Genomic DNA, 18,571 nt, shown 5'->3' with positions numbered 1-18,571 from the left:
TGGGTTCCTGTGAAAGATATTAAAAAGTTGTTAACTGACAGCATGTTTTTGATATTATAATAAACATTTTGTCAGTTGATCATTTTCTGATATCTTTTACAGGAAATGAGATATATGGGATCGAAGTTTACAGTTTGGTTTGCACTCGATTAGAATGTTGAGGGAATATGGGTTTTATTGAATAGACAATACGGTCTCAAAGTTTTTGGATAATGTGTGCAATTGTGCGTAACGGTGTCTGTGTCTACCGTAACCAGCTAAAAATAAATTGGGTTTCTTTTCCTGAAATTTAACTGAGTTTTATGAAGTTAGATCTAGTTCTAACGATTAATAAAGTTAAACATTGAATTTTAGTAATTTTTCTGCTAACTGACAGTCCTAAAAATGTATAAGAGCGTTTTTTGAAACTTCGAGATTTTCAAAGATTGTGCAATTGCTCACCCTATTTATCAGACAAGCGATTTTATTACCACGAGTGTACCAAAGGGCAGAACAAACTGAAGAAACGGCGCGACAATGACGAGTTGTCTTGCGATCTGCTATGGAAAATGCATCAGTTCTGCGACGAGCTGTTCAACACAATGATTGGAGACGTCTATTTACCAGAATTCTAACCGTATCCCCAGAAACCATGCGGGGCATTGCAAACTTTGCCCACTTAAGCGGCGCCAGCAATTGGTGCGATAGAGCGCAATTTCTCGAGGTTTTTTTAGGCGAGGCCGTGTATCGTATCTTCGGAAAGATATAAAAAAATCTTCATTAATAATATCAGAACTTTAAAATCTGGAAAGTCAGACTGACTTATGCTTGTCAGTTAAAAAATATATCATCAGATGTAGTTGAAGTATGGGAAGAACAACAGTTTAAACAATTCATTTCACCAAAATAAATCAATTTCACAACTAAACACAATGTCCACGAGAGCAGTACATTCTTGCTGGACACTGGAAACTTGTTGTACAAAACATTGCAGAACCAAAAAGAAAGTATCGAACACCATTGTGCTTTTCGCACTTTCCATCGACGCATTTGTAGTTTTTGGGACAGAATGCTGAAGTGATGCATCGATTATCATCAAATGATTGGCAGTATCCATGGTGACACACTTCGTTCAGAGGACATTGAGTAGAACGACGACATGTTCGATGAGCTGACAGAACAATTGAAGGGAGGATAAGAAGAATCTTGAAAAAGGATAATGATTATGACCTAGTTTCTATTTCTAAAAATGTTATTTTAAAACGGAAATAAAAAACTAACCAGTAAGAATATTCTCATTGCTCGAATTGGGGATGTAAATGAGAGATTTTGTTTTTGCTGGGTGGTTGGGTAGAGTAATTGACTGCTGACTAAATTTAAATCAAATCAAGCTTGAACAATGAAAAACAGGTGCTTGCCCACACATGGCTGTCAGTCAAATCTAATAGGATTTTTACGTCTACTGGCCTAAAATCATTAAAAATCGTATTCCGTCTGATACGATAATTTTTGTACTTTGGGATTGAAATTTGGGAATTGCAGAAATGTGGCTCCACGAATTCTGCCAAATCTAGATTTGACTTCTTGAATTTTGAATTTTTGGAATCCTGAAATTCTGATATTTTTTACTCCAGATTTTTGTAATGCTGTAATTCGGAAAATCCTAGATTCTTGAATTTTAGAATTTCGGAATTCTGAACTTTTGGAATTTTGGAGTTATGATTCCAGGAATTCTGAAAATTCTAGATTTTTGGATTTCTGAATCCTTGGGTTAATGAGGTGATTCGAAGGTACAAATTCTGATATAAAAATCGGAGCAGTGGAAGAGAAACGGCGGTGGCCGTGTCCGACGATCCCACAGCGACCTATCGTAACCTAATACTTAATTAATTTTCTCTTTTTTTTACTGCTTTTCATAGACTTCACCAAACTTATCACCAAACAAATTGAGAAAATAACAATATTTTTGGGTTACGGTAGTTGTCGTTGTATGACCTTCGACCACGGCCATCGGCGTTTCTCTTCCACAATGCCGAATTCTTATATCGTCTTGCCGAAGATGCCTCAGCTGATCCGATTGGTTGCTAAAATTCCTTTTTCTCTCCACCCTTTTAATCTATCGAAAAACACTTTGTTTGTTCCTGTCGTTGTGTGAAATTTTTGAGTATTCGAAACCAAATATCTTCTTGGCTTTCCTTCTCAAAATTCGTATCTGAGTGCACTTCTTCTGCTATGCTAAGTACCCGATAGTCCTTCTGAACATACGAAACCAATTAGATCTTGTGAATGTGTCAACATATTTTTTCTTCCCTCCGTTTTCTCATTTATTGGTTTTTCTAGTCTTATCCTCCATCTGTTATCTATCAAATAGTCGCCGAGAGCAATAAATAATGTGGTGAGCAAGCACATTGGGGGATTGCTTCCCATCCTTGTTTTTTTACCTCTCTGTGATCTTTTTCACATTTTTATCACACTCTTTCTATCCTTCTTTCTGTTTTTTTAGTGAAGTGACAAATGAGATTTCAAACTGATCCTAGTGACATATGTTCTTAATTCCGCCTTTGACAGAAAGTTCTCTTCAAAATGTTCCGTTTCCTTGTTCTCAAAACCTCAGATCCTTCTTTTTTATCCCAAAGAATCTGTTCTCTCAACTTAAATGAGAGCAAACAGTGTCTTGGATATCACAGAAAAGAAGAAAGTTTGAAAACCGAAGTTCCCCTATTGATCTTGCCGCTCATCCACCCGATCCGAGCCGCCCAATGATACGTGTTCATGTTCATTTTACAGGTAAAGAAATAGAAAAAATGTCATTGATGGAATGAAAAGAAGATGGGTGTATGTCGGAGGATATTCAAACATTATGAGCCGTCCGAACTTACAATATGTGTCACAATTTGTTGTGGTAAGTCAATTTCAACTTTAGGATTGGTTCCAAAATTTGTTTAATTATTCGAATACGATGTAGTCAACGTTGAGCCCATATATCTCGTTTCCTGTAAGAAATATCCCGAAGCCGTAAATTTATCATAAAATCAAAACTAATTTTTTTTTTCAAGCTTTTCCTTATTTCTTTGAATGATCTCATCCTCATAAATTTGTTTTCAGATCCTCGATCACCACCCAGATTCGATCACTGGAACATCTCCAAACCTGGGCAACCACCAAAGATAATATCATGTTCAAGAGGTTCAGAAATTTTCATTTTTTCCATCAAAAATGTTGTTTCAGACTCCACCACTTACGATGAGAATAGAGAGAGAAGATCAAGAAGAAAAATAGTGAAGAAGGGAAAGAAGTCAGATGTTTTCGAAAAACTTGGAAGATCTGAAATTTCAGAAAAATGTGATAATATAGAAGTTCAAATATTATCCGATCAGCCACTTCTTCACTCTGATTCTTCAACATTGATTTCCAATGACGTGGCGATGATGTCCTCACCAGAAATATCGTTGCCAATGGATGAGCCAAAAGAACTGGAGTCAACTGATCGAGCTATGTCTGTGACGTCATTGGATAGCGTAGCTGGGTTGGGAGGAATGATGTCAATGCCAGAGGATTCAGATGATGTTGTCGTGATGAGAAGAGTAATTGAAGAGACGAATTCAGAAGAAACTAAAAAAGTAGAAAAAGAAGAACCGAAACTGAAAGGGAAACAATTCGATCTGGCTTCAAATGGCGACGTGGATGCTTCAGAAATTCAATCGATGATCAATAGCGGGACTACAAACAAGAAGAAAGTTCTTGTTCGGAGAAAGAAGAAATCTACAACTCCAGAATGTAGGTTCCCTATATATCCATTATGGATACTGTAAAACCTGCAATAGAAGGGCCCCCACACTGTTAAATTTGAGCTCAATTATCTCAATTTCTATTCGAGATGTCAAAAGTTTGTCAACTGGCGAATTACTTTTGGTATTATGATGAAAATTTTATCAGTTGACAACCTTTTGACAGGAACCGAGACAAACTGGATCAAAGTCAAAAGTTAGAGGGGCTCTTCTATTACCGGTTTCACGGGGCTTACTCTTTTTCCAGCAGCCCCTCGTTATCGGGATTTCACTGAAACTTCAATCTACATGTGCATTGAAATGAATAAGGAGAACATTGGCGAATTCGTTTGGGATCAAAAATGTACCCGAATCGATGCACTCGCAGCACCGATTTCCGAGTTGAATCGGACGACAACTCCGGAAATTCCAGTTGAAATTCAGATTTTCGATTGATAATAAATTTTTCTCAAAGATCACTGATCACTCTTCAACCGTACACTGTTATTCATCCTTCAATATTTCGAAACTGTTCGCTTTTTTCTTCATCAAACATTCGGCGAATCTAGAAAAATATTTAAAAAATAGTGGGCAATTTATTGGAAACGCAGAGATATCCGCCCACTAAAAACAAACAAGTTCGAAACTAAAAAAAGAAAAGAATCTTGAGTGGTGAGCTCTTTCTTTTCACATCTCAATCAACACACACCTTGAAACAAAAAGGTTATATCAGTTAACAATCCTACAATTTCCCATATTAATCTGACAAAAGATGTCTATTACATGTGCCAGAATTGGTAAGTTCAGTTGATAAGTGTGTATAACACTTTAGATTAAAACTGTAATATTTTTATTTTGGTTATTATCCTGGTAGACAAAAATTGAAGCGGTCGAAGAGAAGCGCCGGTGGCCGTCGCCGAATGTTCCACAACGAAAACTACTGTAACCTAAACATTTTTTTAATTTCTGACTTTTTTTCTCGATTTCTATACGTTTTGGTTTTCAGAATTGTTTGATGAAAAAATAACAGAAAAGCGGCGTAACTCACAATCTGTAAACAAAGAGAAAATGAATCCTGAAATTAAAAATGATTTTAGGTTACTGTAGATCACTTGTGGACCTTTGGCCACGGCCACCGGTGTTTCTCGTCCATAGATGTTTCGGAACTTCTGCTGAGAAACATTTTTTATTTGATGAAAGAAGGCGCTATTCTATAACAACAATGAAAAACATAAAATCTCTAAATTCTGAGTTATCACTTGGGATGTTCCTTCAACAAATGATCTTTTCCGTAATATCATTTCCTCCCCCTCACTAGAAAATTTCAAAAAGCATACATCAGCTGTCATAGTCTAAGAAAAACACACTAGTTCTCGAGAGACCCAGAGAGACAATTTTACAAAAAATTGGGGGATCCCTTCCTCCGTCATTTCGTTTTCTCATTCATTTAGTTGTTTGTGCTCTCAGAAGTGGGAGCACACAGCTTTCTGGTCACCGAATATCTGAATTTGATTTATAAACTTTGATTAATTTTATCCGAACAGAATCCTATGATTACTATTTATAGACAAAGCTCTCTTCAAATTCAAAGAAATGGAACAAAACGATGCAATTCAAAGCAAAGGTATCGACTAGACACCCTATTAAGATTCCTCTCATATTCCTTTTCAGATGACGTCTATTCGAAAGATTTTGCGCCCAAGAAGATAAATAAGGACAGCAGTGAGTATGGAAGGCCGAAGCCAGGAACGTTGACAGAGCAAAGAGCCAAGAAAGCAGGTATTAAAGGGAGAACGAATTTTTTAAAATCGATATTTTTGGTTTTCAGCCGCTCATGTGCACAGAGAAATGTTGACACTTTGTGAAGTTGTAGAAGATTACGGTAAAAGGGAAAAAGAAGACGGACCAATCAGAATCACGTTTGGAAGATTGTTCACAATTTATGTAAATATTTCTGACAAGGTATGATAACTCACGTTATGAATAGTAGTATTTAGAAACAGTACAGGGTGACAACTACCCGGACTGAAAAAAACGGGGATATCCTTAGCCATTAGTGTCTTGGAATCACGAAAATCGGTAGACATATAATTTTACGTTTGATTCAAAGCTACCGAAATTTTCAAAGCGATTCCTCAAGTCTAGGTACTTCTATGATTGCCCAAAAATGAACGGCAAAGCAACTTTGACCAGCAATAACTCAGCTAATTTGAAACTTAGCCAGTTTACTGATGAATATTTGAATTTTTGAAATCAAAATTTGAGTCCAGTACAACGCTTCACTAAAATTTTTTGATAGTACAAACTTTAGCAAATTATGCGCCACTCTGTATTCTTAGTTCTGGACGATAACATTAAAATTTCATGAGATAAGAGTCCATCTGAAATCTATTATTCCAGGTCGTTGGAACACTTCTCCGCGCTCGTAAACACAAAATGATCGATTTCGAGGGAGAAATGTTATTTCAAAAGAGAGATGATCATGTTATAATCACTCTTCTTCTCGAAGGATCAGAACTAAAGGCGGCTATTCGAGCACATGCAGCAGCTAATCCAAAAGATTGAACAATAACTGAAATGTTGTATATATGAATGTTTCCATTTTTATTATTGTTTCTTTCGATATTTGGCATGTTAGCTGTCGGGTTTCAAACTGATTAATTCGTATTATCCCTGGTTTTGTATTGTACTCCTAAAAATCAATAAATCTTTTTTTCCATGTCTCCAGAGAGATTTGTAGAGTTTTTATAGGGCTGCATGTTATCAAATTGAGCGAAAAAAGTTCAAGTAAACCTATCATTAGAGGGAGGGAAAGCATTCTAGAATCCCGCCAAAGAAACTCGTTTTTTTATTTCTTCAACTTGTAGTATAGCTAAGTTGGCTGAAAATCATCTCAGTGTGTTTTAATGAGCATGAAAAAATATTATGAGACTGCTTGGCAACGGATGTGGAATGAGCATGCCTATCAAGAGGGATTATGAAGGAGAAGAAGAAGAAGAAGAGGCACGCAAAAGAAGGAAAAGGAGGTCATCAGCAAAAGAGAAGAGAAACGGAAAGATACTACACACCTGAGGAGCTTTTAATATACATTTCCAAATTCGCTCGCTTACTTCCCATCTTTTTCGACTCATTCTTGTTTTTCGATTCGAATTTTAGTTCCTTTGCTAACTGTGACATTTTTAAAGTTTTCCAAACGTTTTTTTCAGAAATTGAAAAGAAAAATGTCTAGAAGGAAACGAACTGACTCTTCTGGTTTCTCGGATATGTACAGTGCTCCAAAACTATCCAATACCAATTTGGCTCGAGAGATAAGGAAAAGAGAATTCAGCTATGTAGATCGACAGGTTAGTGAGATGACGGAAAGCTAAATTTTTTCCTTTCAAAATTATTATTAAGAAGAGAAGACATGAGTAATAAAAAAGCTCTTTAAAAGATACGAAATTTTTTTTTGCATGAAACTTTCATGATAAAACTAACAAGTTTCATGAATTTTATGACACGAAGTTGATGTCAAAATCTATAATTTTCTTGAACACACAAAAAACATCGATAAGAATATAGAGGCGTTTTTGGCAGAATTTCATAATTGAATGCCACCCTCTAATAGAACGTTCTCCCAGCTATGCATTGAAAAATAAAACGCCATTCCATTCATTTAAAGCTTTTACAGTATATGTAGGTACCGGAAAGAAAAGTGACATATTTGTAAAATATAATGAAGTATCCAGAAGCCGAGAAAAAATATTTAGAGCATGACAAATTTCGAATAATTTTTAGAAAACTTCCTGTTCACTGGGGGAAAAATAAACAAAACTACATGCGTTCAGAATATAAACCAAGAAAGAAAAATAGGAAAAATAAAAAAAATTTAGCAGCATCTTCCGGATATCAGACTCTTTATACATCTCTTACTCCATTCTTCACTTTTCTTTAGAATTTATTGTCAGATGATAAGCTGTACACCTCTTCTCTTCCCCAGCATTATCTCTGAAAAGAGTTCAGAAATAGAATGGGTTATGGAGGAGACGCAGAGTCGACGATGGGTAACTTGAAGTGTGTTATTAGTAGTTGACAGCTTCTATTCTCTAAGCACTCGTATACATCATCTGCTATTCTGAATAAAAATCTAGAATGTCATCTGAAAATCGAAAAATTCCTAGAAGCGGTCGTAGGATCACTTTTAGAGCTAAGAAACACTGGAGACGATTATCGGATATTGTGGATGGAGTTGGATTTTTTTTTAATTTCTATGTTTTCAAACCACAACTTTTCAGAAAGCAAGCAAACCGACTCCGCTGAGTGATGATGAGTGGAAATCGCCAAGGAGTGAGGACTCATTTGATCTGTGAGTTTCATGATTCTTCAGTTACCCTAGTTACTTTATGTCTACCAAAAAAGGAAAACTGGAGATCTCAATTCAATTTCCGGTCTGCAAAGAGTTGGTTACACTGGAAAGGAAATAATCAATTTCAGATTGGATCCAGCTCATGCATCCCAAGTACCAACTACCAGTCATTCTCCACGACCTCTCCCGATGCCACCGGTTCGACCATCAGAAGTCGTCATTCAAATCGATGAAGTAGAATCCCCAATACTTGGCTTGATGGATGATGAACCACAACATGATGCAGTTGATGGACGTGGCAGACTGGAACCATCTTCTTCATTAGATGCAAACTCTCTTTCAGCAACAAGATCATCCAGTGTGATCGAAGATGACGTCAGATCTCAGATCTCTTTCGTGATGAGAGAAAGATTGCATTCAATTGCAAAGGAAGTACATCGTAGAACATCAGCAGTGAGAGAAGATTTAATTCGAGAAACTCCCGAAGACGCTGTATCAGTAGCATCGAATATCCCGAAACAAAATGAACATCGTCCGAGTCTTATGTCTTTGATTGGATTGCAGGTGATTCTTTCATTTGAGAAATACAGTGAAACCTGTAAAAAGAGAGTCCCCTAACTTTTATCTTTGTGCCAATTTTTCTCGGTTCGTGTCACAGATATCAAAAAATTGTCAACTGATAAATTGTTTATCAGATTATCAAAAATATTCTGTCAGTTGACACTTTTCGCATAGGAGCCAATAAAAAATTATCTCAAACTTGACAATATAAGGGCCCTTATAATAGAGGTTTCAAGGTAGCAGTATATAACTAAATTCTGAAGCTACATATCTAAACTATAGTTTGAAAGTTTAAAAAAACCGTTTATTGATTAAAAAATTATGACCAGAAACTCAAAAAATGCTTCTTATTATCCTTCGGACTCTGATTATTCGGACTCTGATCAACTTTTGATTTCTTTCGACTGATTTTTGTGGGTGTTTCCGACCTTGATCTAGACTTTGGCTTTTTTCCTTTCACTCGTTTACTTTCCAATTGACGAGGACTTTTATGACGTGAAGATCTTGGAATTTTCGGAAGTATGGGAGGTGGTGGAGGAGGCGGAAGAATGGGTGGTTGAGTTGGTGGTGGAGGAAAAGTTGGCTGAAAAATGATAATTTTCTACAAGGTTTTTGACAGATCAACTCACCATATCAATCACTTCTGGCTCGGAGAGACTTTGTGTTTTTTGAATTGACTTCATTACTATGTTGTCATCCGATTTACCTCTGTTCACAAATGTTCCTTGATCCGTCCTACTAGGAAGAGACTTTTCGGCCGGAGGACGTGCATGTTTGGGTACAGATGGAAGTTTCGCCTGAAGAAGATGTGAAATACTGACGCCTATTTAAATTGCGAACCTCGATGGCTGTTCCAATGAATTCCGTCACATCGTTTTGTGTTTTCTGAAGTTTAAGAAACTGGGAATCAATATTTTTCCTCTTAACGGATTCCAAATCCGATGACTCTTTTGGAGTTGGCAGTTGAGTTGATCTGAATATTGATGCCTTGTGTTTCTTCTGTCTTTTCCTGTCCAACTGTCTAGCCTTTTCTAGATCCCGAGAAGCTTCCAAAGTCATCACGCTCGTCTCTGGAGTTTTCCCTGACATTGCCTTTTTCAACTCGTTCTCAATATCTTTCAACTTGAATTGGGAAGAATCCAAACACTTTCGTTCTTCGATTAGTTCTAAAAGGCAGAAAACATTATATTCTAAACAAGCAATTGTACTCTTACCGTATTTTGAAACTGATCTGATGATCACCAAAACCATAACTAGAAGAAGGCTAGCAAAAATCCAGGAGACTATTATGCCCTGTGCTTTTGAACTACTGTTGTTGTCAATTCGCATCCATTTGAAATAGTTTTTGATTTCACTGTAATCGAGCTCAGAATCAAATTTGCCTCTTCCGCTCGTAAACTTCATAAAAGACATCCATTTCTCAGGAAGTTTATCCTTGATTTTTCCCAATTCGCACTTCTTTTCGGTTGTATTTTTGGAGAGTGTTTCACACAGATAGAGCTTCTCCTTAGAATCGATTTGATCTAGCAATTTCTCCCTCAACATCAAAATCATTGTTGATTGATTGTAGAGATTATAATTGAAACGAGAGAAGAATTGGAAACAGTAATTGTCGTCAGGATAAACCTTCAGTCCAACTTCTCGACGGTTTATCAGAGCTTCGGATTCGTTGAAATTCGGTTTTGAAGACACACTACAACTTTTGTCAATTCCTGCGACACTAGTGTAGCTACTAGTTAAAATTGTTTGATTATGAAGTTGATCTGATAGATTGAGAGCGTTCTCATGAAGAGTATTCAAGATGATTTTGATTTTTTCAATCGCCTCTTTCCCATTGCCAGCGTGGCTATAAGAATCCTCAGGTATTGAGGCAATAGCCTTATCCCGGTCCACCGAATAGATCGCTTCCTGAAAACTTAGATTCCCTTCTTTTCAAAATGTATGTCTCTCACCATAACATCTTCGAAATCCCAACAATCCCCATTCTGAATATCACAAAAGCATCTCGTGTAGTTGATCCGAACTTCACACTGGATCCATGGTTTTCCCTGTCTATCCTTGACCTGAATATTTTCTCTTAAAAATTGCAGTTTTTTATTTGATTCTCACCCAATTCGCTGCGTCATGACAATCATTTGCACCGCTGAAGTGTATTACTGACAAATTTGGTCGTTTGAATTTTTCATTGTCATAACTTATTTTGATTTCGACGAAATTCTGAATTCTTGAGAGTCAAAAGATGAGACACATAATTTAAATGGACGCCAACTTACCTTTACATTTGAAACATGCGCCCTATGTATGACTATGAACACCACCATAAGAATTAAGACATTCATTACGAGAATATAGAAATGTTGGCAATTTCCATTGGTTTTCTTGCGAAAAAAAGTTTCAAGACGTGGAGCTTAAATAATTATTCAGCAAACTGACACAAATTCAAAAAAAAAAGTTTTTTTTTCAGAAAAATCAACAATAAATACAGGGTGGCGCATAATTAGCCGGACCAAAGTTTGTACTAGTATAAAATTGAAGTAAAGAGTTGCAAGAAACATTTCATCCATCATAACAATACCTAGACTTGAGGAGTCGCTTTCGAATTTTAATTTCTTTGAATCAAACGTAAAAAATACTTTTACCAATTCTCTTGCTTCCAAGATACTTATGCCTAAAAATATACCTGTTTTTATCAGTCCAGATAACTGTGCGCTATCTGTAAGAAGTCCGAATCCAATATAAGTATTATTGTTCTAGAACCGGCCAGAATCTCCACAAAACGACAAAAGTAAACGAGTATGTGGGATCAGTATATATGGAACACTTCATCCATACGGACGATTCTACATGACATGGCTCTCCCTTGTCACTCTCTCTTTTCTATACAATGCATTTTGTATTCCTCTTCGATCGAGTTATCCATATCAGACAGCTGATAATCTAATGTATTGGATGATCGCTGATTACACCTGTGATTTCGTTTATCTTGTCGATATGTTTCTCATAAAACCAAGACTTCGATTCACAAGAGGAGGAATTCAAGTGGTATGTTATTTTTCGTTTGGATTTCATCTCTTTTTTTTCCTATTTCAGAAATCATTGTCTGAAACTTATTATCACTATCTCATGACCAGAACATTTAAATTGGATATAATAAGTGTCCTTCCAACGGATATAGTTTACATATTCACTGGAAACAAGCCAATTTTAAGACTGAATCGAGTTTTCAGAGTGAGACTTTTTGAAATAATATCATTTTTAAGCCTGAAAATATTCAGATCCATTCATTCTGGTTGCTTTTTGACATGTTGGACAACTCATTCGCTAATCCATATGCTATCAGGTGATTAATCTAATGATAACTCATAAAATAAAATAAATGTAGAATCGCCCGTACTCTATCTTATATGATCTACATCATACACTGCAATAGCTGTGTCTACTACAAACTTTCGGCTATGCAGGCTTTTGGGCAGATTGCGTATTTCGAAAATGGAAAATGGTATTTGAACAAATGGGTCTACAATAATCAAGGTAAAAAATACTTGAATTTTATACTGATTTTATGGTCTTTTTTCCCAGGAAACGCTTACATTCGTTGCTTCTATTTCACAGCTGCAGTGGCTACTTCTACTGGTAACAATCCAGCACCAACAAATGTTATCGAGTATGTCAGCTTACTGAAACTCAGTAAAACTAAAAAACAATTTCAGGTATATTTACATGACATGCTCTTGGATGTGGGAGTTTTTGTGTTCGCTTTGCTGCTCGGTCAAATTCGAGATATCGTTTCGAATGCTAATAGAAATCGGGAAGAATTTCAGAGAAAAATGGATCAGGCTCTTGGAGAATGCAAAAAACTAGGTCACTAGTAAACTATTTCGTCTAAAATTTTAGCTTTTTAAGGTTTGCGACAGGAAACAACTAATAGGGTTCGTGACTGGTTCATCTACACATGGCAGCAACAGAAGACTCTTGGTTTGAATTTCTCGAAATATGGTATAGCTCACTATCAGATATTTTTTCAGACGAGAAGAAATTGATTGAAAAACTTCCATTAAAACTTCAAACCGATTTGGCTTTATCTGTTCATTACACCACATTGAGCAAGGTTCAACTGTTTCAAGATTGTGATCGTGCTCTTTTGAGAGATTTGGTGCTTAAATTGAGACCTGTTATATTTTTACCCGGTGATATGATTTGTCTAAAAGTGAGTTGTTTTCTTGAATATTCGCTTTTCAAAAATACAGTTTCAGGGAGATGTTGGAAAGGAAATGTACATCATTAACCAAGGAATTCTTCAAGTGGTCGGAGGAGACCATAATGAGAAAGTGTTTACGGAATTATCACAAGGAGCTGTCTTCGGTGAAATCAGTTTACTGGCAATCGGAGGAAACAACAGGAGAACCGCATCAATTAGAGCCAAAGGATACTGTACTTTGTTCGTTTTGGCAAAAGAAGATTTGAATGATGTTATCAGATACTATCCACAAGCACAAGCCATTCTGAAAAGGAAAGCAGCTGCAATGTTGAAAAATGATAAAAAGAGTGATGAGAAGACGGAGAAGATAAAGCAACAGGCAGATCTAGAGGATAGATGTAAAATCAATCCACGACAAGTACCTAAATTGATTACGGTTGGGGAGAATGAATCAAATAATTTTGATAATTTCGAAAATTTCAGCTCATTGCCAATATGGAAGAGATGAATGAAAACAAAGGAGTCCGAGATCTCAAAAAAGCAATTGAGGAAGAAACAGGTCTCTCGTTTTGCAGTGACAATCTCAAAAAAACACATTGTTTTCCAGACAAATCTCGCCGTCAATCGATTTATTACCCTTGGAGTACTCTTCAAAGAGATGACGATGATGAAGATGACGAATGGATGGATGAAGATTTGTCAGATATTGGTGAGGATTCTGACATCGAACCTGTGAATCGTGAAGGACCAATGGATGATGACGTGGATCCTATGGAAGACATTGACTTGTCGGCAGAAGTGCCACATTCCGACGAAGAAGGCGATAGACCAGGAACTTCAGGAACTAGGAAGTTGCACGCTGAATGAACTTGTTAACATTTTCGAATGGTTTGTATCAGTATAATATGTTTGAAGATTGTCTTATTGTGAATTGTCTTATTGTGAATCCATCAGCCTGAATCGGAGAATAAAAATAGTTTTTTGAAAAAAAAAATAACTCGCGGTTTTTTTGGGAATTATCTTTGAAAAAGTTTTTTTGGCAAAATATTCAAGCTTTCGCGTCGAGACCAACCTCTTTTTACTACGGTACAGAGACGTTAGCGTCCGAAAGCAATTGTGAGACGTTCCGAAAAAAAACCTTTATTTAATTGAATAGAGGGAGCAAATACTCCAAGAAATAGCTCCAGAGAAATCAGTTTTTCGGTTTAATAGACTTCTCAATTCTCGAATTTTTTTCTCTCAATTTTTGAAAAAATACCTCAGAGAATCCTTCGTTAGAGGATTTCTCGCGAATCAAATTTCAGACAATGATCTATCGGATATGACTTTCAAAAAAAAGGTGGATCCGTCAGAGAATTCGTATCCGAATAACTCTAGTAATCGGATATATTTTTCTGTATCTCTTACAAGCCTGCTGTCAATTTCAGAGGAAAACTTTTTTACCATACTTTCTCAAGAAATTTAGCAATTTGAGAACCTATTTTCCCACTCACCCATTATTGTCCCTTCACAATCGTAACATTATAGTTACATAATACGGATTTACTTGCTGTTCGTTTACCCAGATTAATCTTTTTCATGAGGACTCGTCTGATCTCATCAAACCAGTTTTTACATATTTTTTTTTGTCACTTTCATTCATTTTTTTTATTCAAACATCCTCTATCCCATCACAATCGGCCCATAATGGCAACTGCTGTGGAAAAAGCTCTACTTAAACAACCGTACTTTGACCTAAATACTCTTTGTAAAACTGTCTTTGTGACTTATAAAGCTGGACCCAAATTAGACAAAATTGTTACAGTTCAATCTCAATATGTGGTGAGTTTTCAAATGTCTGAGAAAAGTTTTGAATTTGAAGATTTAGGATATTTGTAACAAACCTGGTGTCCGAGGAACTGTGGTTTCGTTGGCTGGATCTCCAGGATCTCATAATGATATCAAGTACATGAGAGATTCTTTCGAGAAGCACAATATTCGTTTGGTCTGCACAAATTGGCCTGGATCAGAGTTTGTCACAGGTACATAAATTCTATATACTTTTTTCTGTGAGGAATTGATTTAGGTGGTCTCCGTGATAGCTACACAAACGACGAACGCAACTCGTATGTTAAAGCATTGATGGAAAAATTGGGAATGAAAAAAGTGGAAAAACTGATTGTGATGGGACACTCTAGAGGAGGAGAAAGTGCACTACAAATGGCTTGTATTCTGTCTGTAAGTCTAAAATTCCAGAATATTGAAATTTATGATAATTGAAGGAGGACAGAAGTTGGCCACTGATCGGAGCAGTCATGATTAATTCTCCTGGATTTGTTCCACATAGAGGAATTTCAATGAGGTATGTCTAGTTGAAGAAACCAATGACATTGTTTTTTTTTGGCAGAATGGGAACAATTAACACACTCGCATATCTCATAAAACTTCGATGGAAAGCAATTGACAGTGTTCTGTTCCCGGTTCTTGATTGGTGTGAGTCTTAATAAAACTTGACTTCGGCTTGCAACTTTTGGTAAGAAGTTGAGAGGGGTTTGGCTTTTGAACGGATATTGGCCAAGTTTTGGTGGGCACTTGCCCAAAAACAAATGTATAGCGGGCCATGGTCAGATTTTGGTCGGAAGTTTAAAATTGAAATACTATTACTTAGGTTGGAATCTTCTCAGCAAATTTTTGGCAGATGGGTCCCCATTTGGGTGTCCCAATGGTATTCTTAACTGAACAAGATGTCCTAGCGTGCCGAAAAATTGCTGAGTTCCCAAGTTTGGTCGGCTTTAATAGCGGTCTTGTTCGGAATCTGACCAACCTCTGACCATAAGTTGCCGGCGACGCCCGAGAAACATTCTGCAAAAATTCGGTCGTTTTCAGTTTACAACGATTTTGTCGGATTACGTGTAGCTGATGGAAAAGTGTCAGCTGCTGCAATTCTTCCAATGCAAACATTTGCATTCGACAAACAGAAGGTCTCGATGGACGAAATGAAAAAGAAACCATGGGTCAGTTCGAAAAGTTTTAAGACATCAAAAATTCCTCAATTACTATTGCCAGGTTCGAATGTTTTATGCCTACGGATCGGATGATTTTCTCGTCGACGAATCAGATTCGGAAGAGTTGGCAATGTATTTCAAAGGGGATCATTATGTAAGTCTCCTCAAGTAGATCCCGATGAAAAAGAAGTTGCAGGTGATTCATAACAGAAAAGAATCTGAAGAAGCTATACCGAAAATCTGGGACAGCTATGCCAGAGGTCAATCATATGTGACTGCAAACTTTACGGCGGAAGGTCATTATCTCCAGAAGACGTATCCAGAATTTCTGATTCAAGTTTTAGGCGGAATGTTTGATGTAGAAACAAAGGGGCCCAAATAAACATGTTTTATTAATTTACAGACTATTTACAAATAAAATACAGTAGGAAAAACAAAAAACAAAAACAGATACATAAAATATGTTTGTGGTGGTGGAGTTTGATTAGGATATATCGATTGTTGAAGATCACAAAAAACAAAGATCGAGAATCATGCAAATAGATGTGGGGCATTGTAAGAAATAATAGCAGTACACATGAAGAGAAATGCGGAGAAAGCAAGGAAACAGACACGATCAACGACTCGACTCGCGAACATCCAATCAGCTTGAAGAGCGTGCATGGCTTCTTCTTTTCGAACACGAGCCGAAATCACACGAAGTTCATTGAGAATGTGATGAAAGTGACGTTCTTCGGTTTGAGGCTTCGAATTGTTCGATTTAAAAATGTTATTGTTATTTGATAGATTCGTTGGCGGAGAGGATGCCTTGTGAGTGATCGAACCGTTTTCCATCGGACGCTAAATATGTTTTCTGATTAGTCATATAAATCAGAAATGGGTCAACGTACCGTTACCTTTGTACATGTGTATTTATTTATTGAAGACTCCAGTCCTCCATTCATTTGGGTCGTTGGCAATCCTCCCATCCCAACAATCGCCGCGTTGGTTTTTTTCGGTGAAGGGGATTTCTTATTATCTGGATTACCAGTTGACAAATCTAAATGAATTGCTTTGTCGACTGCAGAATGTCCATTTCCGTTCGGCCGAGTCAAGACATGGCGTTCTACTTCTATTAAGTATTGACGTTGGTTTCTGAAAACTCTTCGAACCTTAAACTGATATCTTTCTGTGTTCTTACTTCTTATTTTCCGGTTTGTAATGTGCTCCATGAACTGACATTTCTAAAACATCAGGACGCTCCATCCCAAGTAGAGTTGGCAACCAGTTCAATAGTAGACTTTTCAACTGAAATGTAAATTTTCAATTTTCTGAAACTCCACATGTTTTCCTCACAAATTGATGCATAGGTTTGTATTGTTCCGGAGACCGGTGATGGAAATTGAGAGCAATTACAGTAGCCACAACAGATGCACCAACTTGGAACATAATACATGAGAAGTATATTTCTGAAAAAGAGGATTTCATTAATAATTTTTTTCATTTATTACTCACGAATCAATGGCAAAGCATCACTTGTTTGAGGCATTGCTTCGGCAACCATAATCATGAAAACGCAAAGAGACATGAAGATAGTAACACCTAGAAGATTGACTTTCAATTTAGTATAATCGGAAAAACTGACCTAAATTTAGTTTCTCTCCACAATCCGCCGGTAAAGTGAAACTCAAGAGAGCCAGTGATGAGATGAGCATACAAGGGAGCAAAAGATTGAATCCATAATAGAGAGTCCTTCTACGGATTGAAACAGTGAATGTGACATCATAATATGGTTCTGGACAACATTCATAGAAGAAAATAGATCGTCGAGATGTCAATCCAAGAAGTTCCCATTCTCCGTTGGGTTTGTAGGTAGCCGGAGAGATTGTAGTGTTGATGAGATCGGTAAAAAATCCTGAATACGTCCAAGAACCGAATTTCATTGTGCAGTGTTGAGTATCGAATGGAAAGTAAGCAATGTCGATTGCACAGCTGGAACGGATGATGGCTGGAGGGATCCACGTGACGTTTCCGGTACTGAAAATGACTTTTAAAATTTTAGGATCAACAAAAATAGACTTACTATAACACAACAGCATTCACAGGCCAAGTACTATCAAATTGTTGATCTACACTGTTGTATAATAATACATCGGGCTTCCAGATATTATTGATTGGCAGTCGAACTTCTTTGATGTTCCCGAATTCCGATGGATCCCATGTCAAGTAATGATCGGTCCAGGACATTCTCAACCAAACATTGGAATTCATTATCTGGTGTTTCTCATCCTAAAAAAAAAGATAATTATTTGTAAAAAGTCAGAAAAAACTTACAATATCTAGAATTTGTTGGTAATCCATTCCGAGATGTACCACGACAGCTTCACTTTCATTTCGAACTGGTCTTGCCAATTTGTTGTAATTCTCAGCCAATTTTGCATACAGTCGACGCTCATGGTCACCCGTCCAAATTACTAAAATTGTTAATTAGATTACAGAAAAAGGACATCAGCATTTTTTTCTCAAAAATTCCAAAATCCTGATTTTACCTTTAGCACCTTCGGATCCATAAATGATCATGTTAGCAATGACTATCAGTTGACAAATGTTGAACATCATTTAGTCTGTTAAATTTTTGAGGAATTCACACCAAAGAACTTCTCGAAGAGCCAAGAAAATGCTGGACGACAACGAGGAAGACAAATTGGTAAATGTCATGCTTTTATTTTGGGAAAAGGAAGAAGAACATGGAGGACAA

At 36.8% G+C, this 18,571-nt stretch overlaps 7 protein-coding genes across 7 annotated transcripts; 4 read left to right on the top strand and 3 right to left on the bottom strand.

Moving 5' to 3' along the window:
• Window positions 1–877: 877 nt before the first annotated feature.
• CBG12419 lies at window positions 878–1,096 on the bottom strand (the record flags this gene model as incomplete). Its single annotated transcript, XM_002639652.2, has 1 exon — window positions 878–1,096. One exon carries the CDS (start codon window positions 1,094–1,096, stop codon window positions 878–880), a length of 219 nt encoding a protein of 72 aa, XP_002639698.2.
• Window positions 1,097–2,808: 1,712 nt separating this feature from the next.
• Window positions 2,809–4,202, top strand: CBG12420 (the record flags this gene model as incomplete). Its single annotated transcript, XM_002639653.1, has 4 exons — window positions 2,809–2,881; window positions 3,085–3,165; window positions 3,208–3,756; window positions 4,015–4,202. The coding sequence occupies 4 exons, from the start codon at window positions 2,809–2,811 to the stop codon at window positions 4,200–4,202; spliced, it is 891 nt and encodes a 296-aa protein (XP_002639699.1).
• A 1,137-nt stretch (window positions 4,203–5,339) lies between these two features.
• CBG12421 lies at window positions 5,340–6,311 on the top strand (the record flags this gene model as incomplete). The annotated part of the gene is made up of 4 exons (XM_002639654.2): window positions 5,340–5,370; window positions 5,418–5,525; window positions 5,575–5,708; window positions 6,147–6,311. The coding sequence occupies 4 exons, from the start codon at window positions 5,340–5,342 to the stop codon at window positions 6,309–6,311; spliced, it is 438 nt and encodes a 145-aa protein (XP_002639700.2).
• Window positions 6,312–7,009: 698 nt separating this feature from the next.
• Window positions 7,010–13,717, top strand: Cbr-tax-2 (the record flags this gene model as incomplete). Its single annotated transcript, XM_002639655.1, is given in 15 exon segments — window positions 7,010–7,090; window positions 8,021–8,091; window positions 8,220–8,655; window positions 11,407–11,694; window positions 11,743–11,880; window positions 11,928–11,992; window positions 12,035–12,183; window positions 12,232–12,316; window positions 12,363–12,390; window positions 12,393–12,513; window positions 12,556–12,627; window positions 12,678–12,859; window positions 12,906–13,286; window positions 13,334–13,409; window positions 13,458–13,717. Coding segments are annotated over 15 exon segments (2,433 nt in total).
• CBG12423 lies at window positions 8,972–10,991 on the bottom strand (the record flags this gene model as incomplete). The annotated part of the gene is made up of 7 exons (XM_002639656.1): window positions 8,972–9,235; window positions 9,282–9,449; window positions 9,493–9,818; window positions 9,867–10,560; window positions 10,605–10,715; window positions 10,762–10,869; window positions 10,926–10,991. 7 exons carry the CDS (start codon window positions 10,989–10,991, stop codon window positions 8,972–8,974), a joined length of 1,737 nt encoding a protein of 578 aa, XP_002639702.1.
• Window positions 13,718–14,536: 819 nt separating the features above from the next.
• CBG12424 lies at window positions 14,537–16,216 on the top strand (the record flags this gene model as incomplete). Its single annotated transcript, XM_002639657.1, has 8 exons — window positions 14,537–14,671; window positions 14,718–14,871; window positions 14,916–15,067; window positions 15,112–15,191; window positions 15,237–15,322; window positions 15,716–15,843; window positions 15,896–15,988; window positions 16,031–16,216. The coding sequence occupies 8 exons, from the start codon at window positions 14,537–14,539 to the stop codon at window positions 16,214–16,216; spliced, it is 1,014 nt and encodes a 337-aa protein (XP_002639703.1).
• Window positions 16,217–16,365: 149 nt separating this feature from the next.
• On the bottom strand, window positions 16,366–18,432 carry Cbr-acr-19 (the record flags this gene model as incomplete). The annotated part of the gene is made up of 9 exons (XM_002639658.1): window positions 16,366–16,674; window positions 16,725–16,968; window positions 17,015–17,121; window positions 17,170–17,282; window positions 17,329–17,415; window positions 17,459–17,850; window positions 17,897–18,102; window positions 18,148–18,287; window positions 18,363–18,432. 9 exons carry the CDS (start codon window positions 18,430–18,432, stop codon window positions 16,366–16,368), a joined length of 1,668 nt encoding a protein of 555 aa, XP_002639704.1.
• Between the last annotated feature and the right edge of the window lie 139 nt (window positions 18,433–18,571).

Source organism: Caenorhabditis briggsae (assembly GCF_000004555.2).
Source record: "Caenorhabditis briggsae complete genome, chrI, whole genome shotgun sequence".
Lineage (NCBI taxonomy): Eukaryota > Metazoa > Nematoda > Chromadorea > Rhabditida > Rhabditidae > Caenorhabditis > Caenorhabditis briggsae.
The sequence above is the reverse complement of the archived record's forward strand: the minus strand, read 5'-3'. Positions and strand labels throughout refer to the sequence as shown.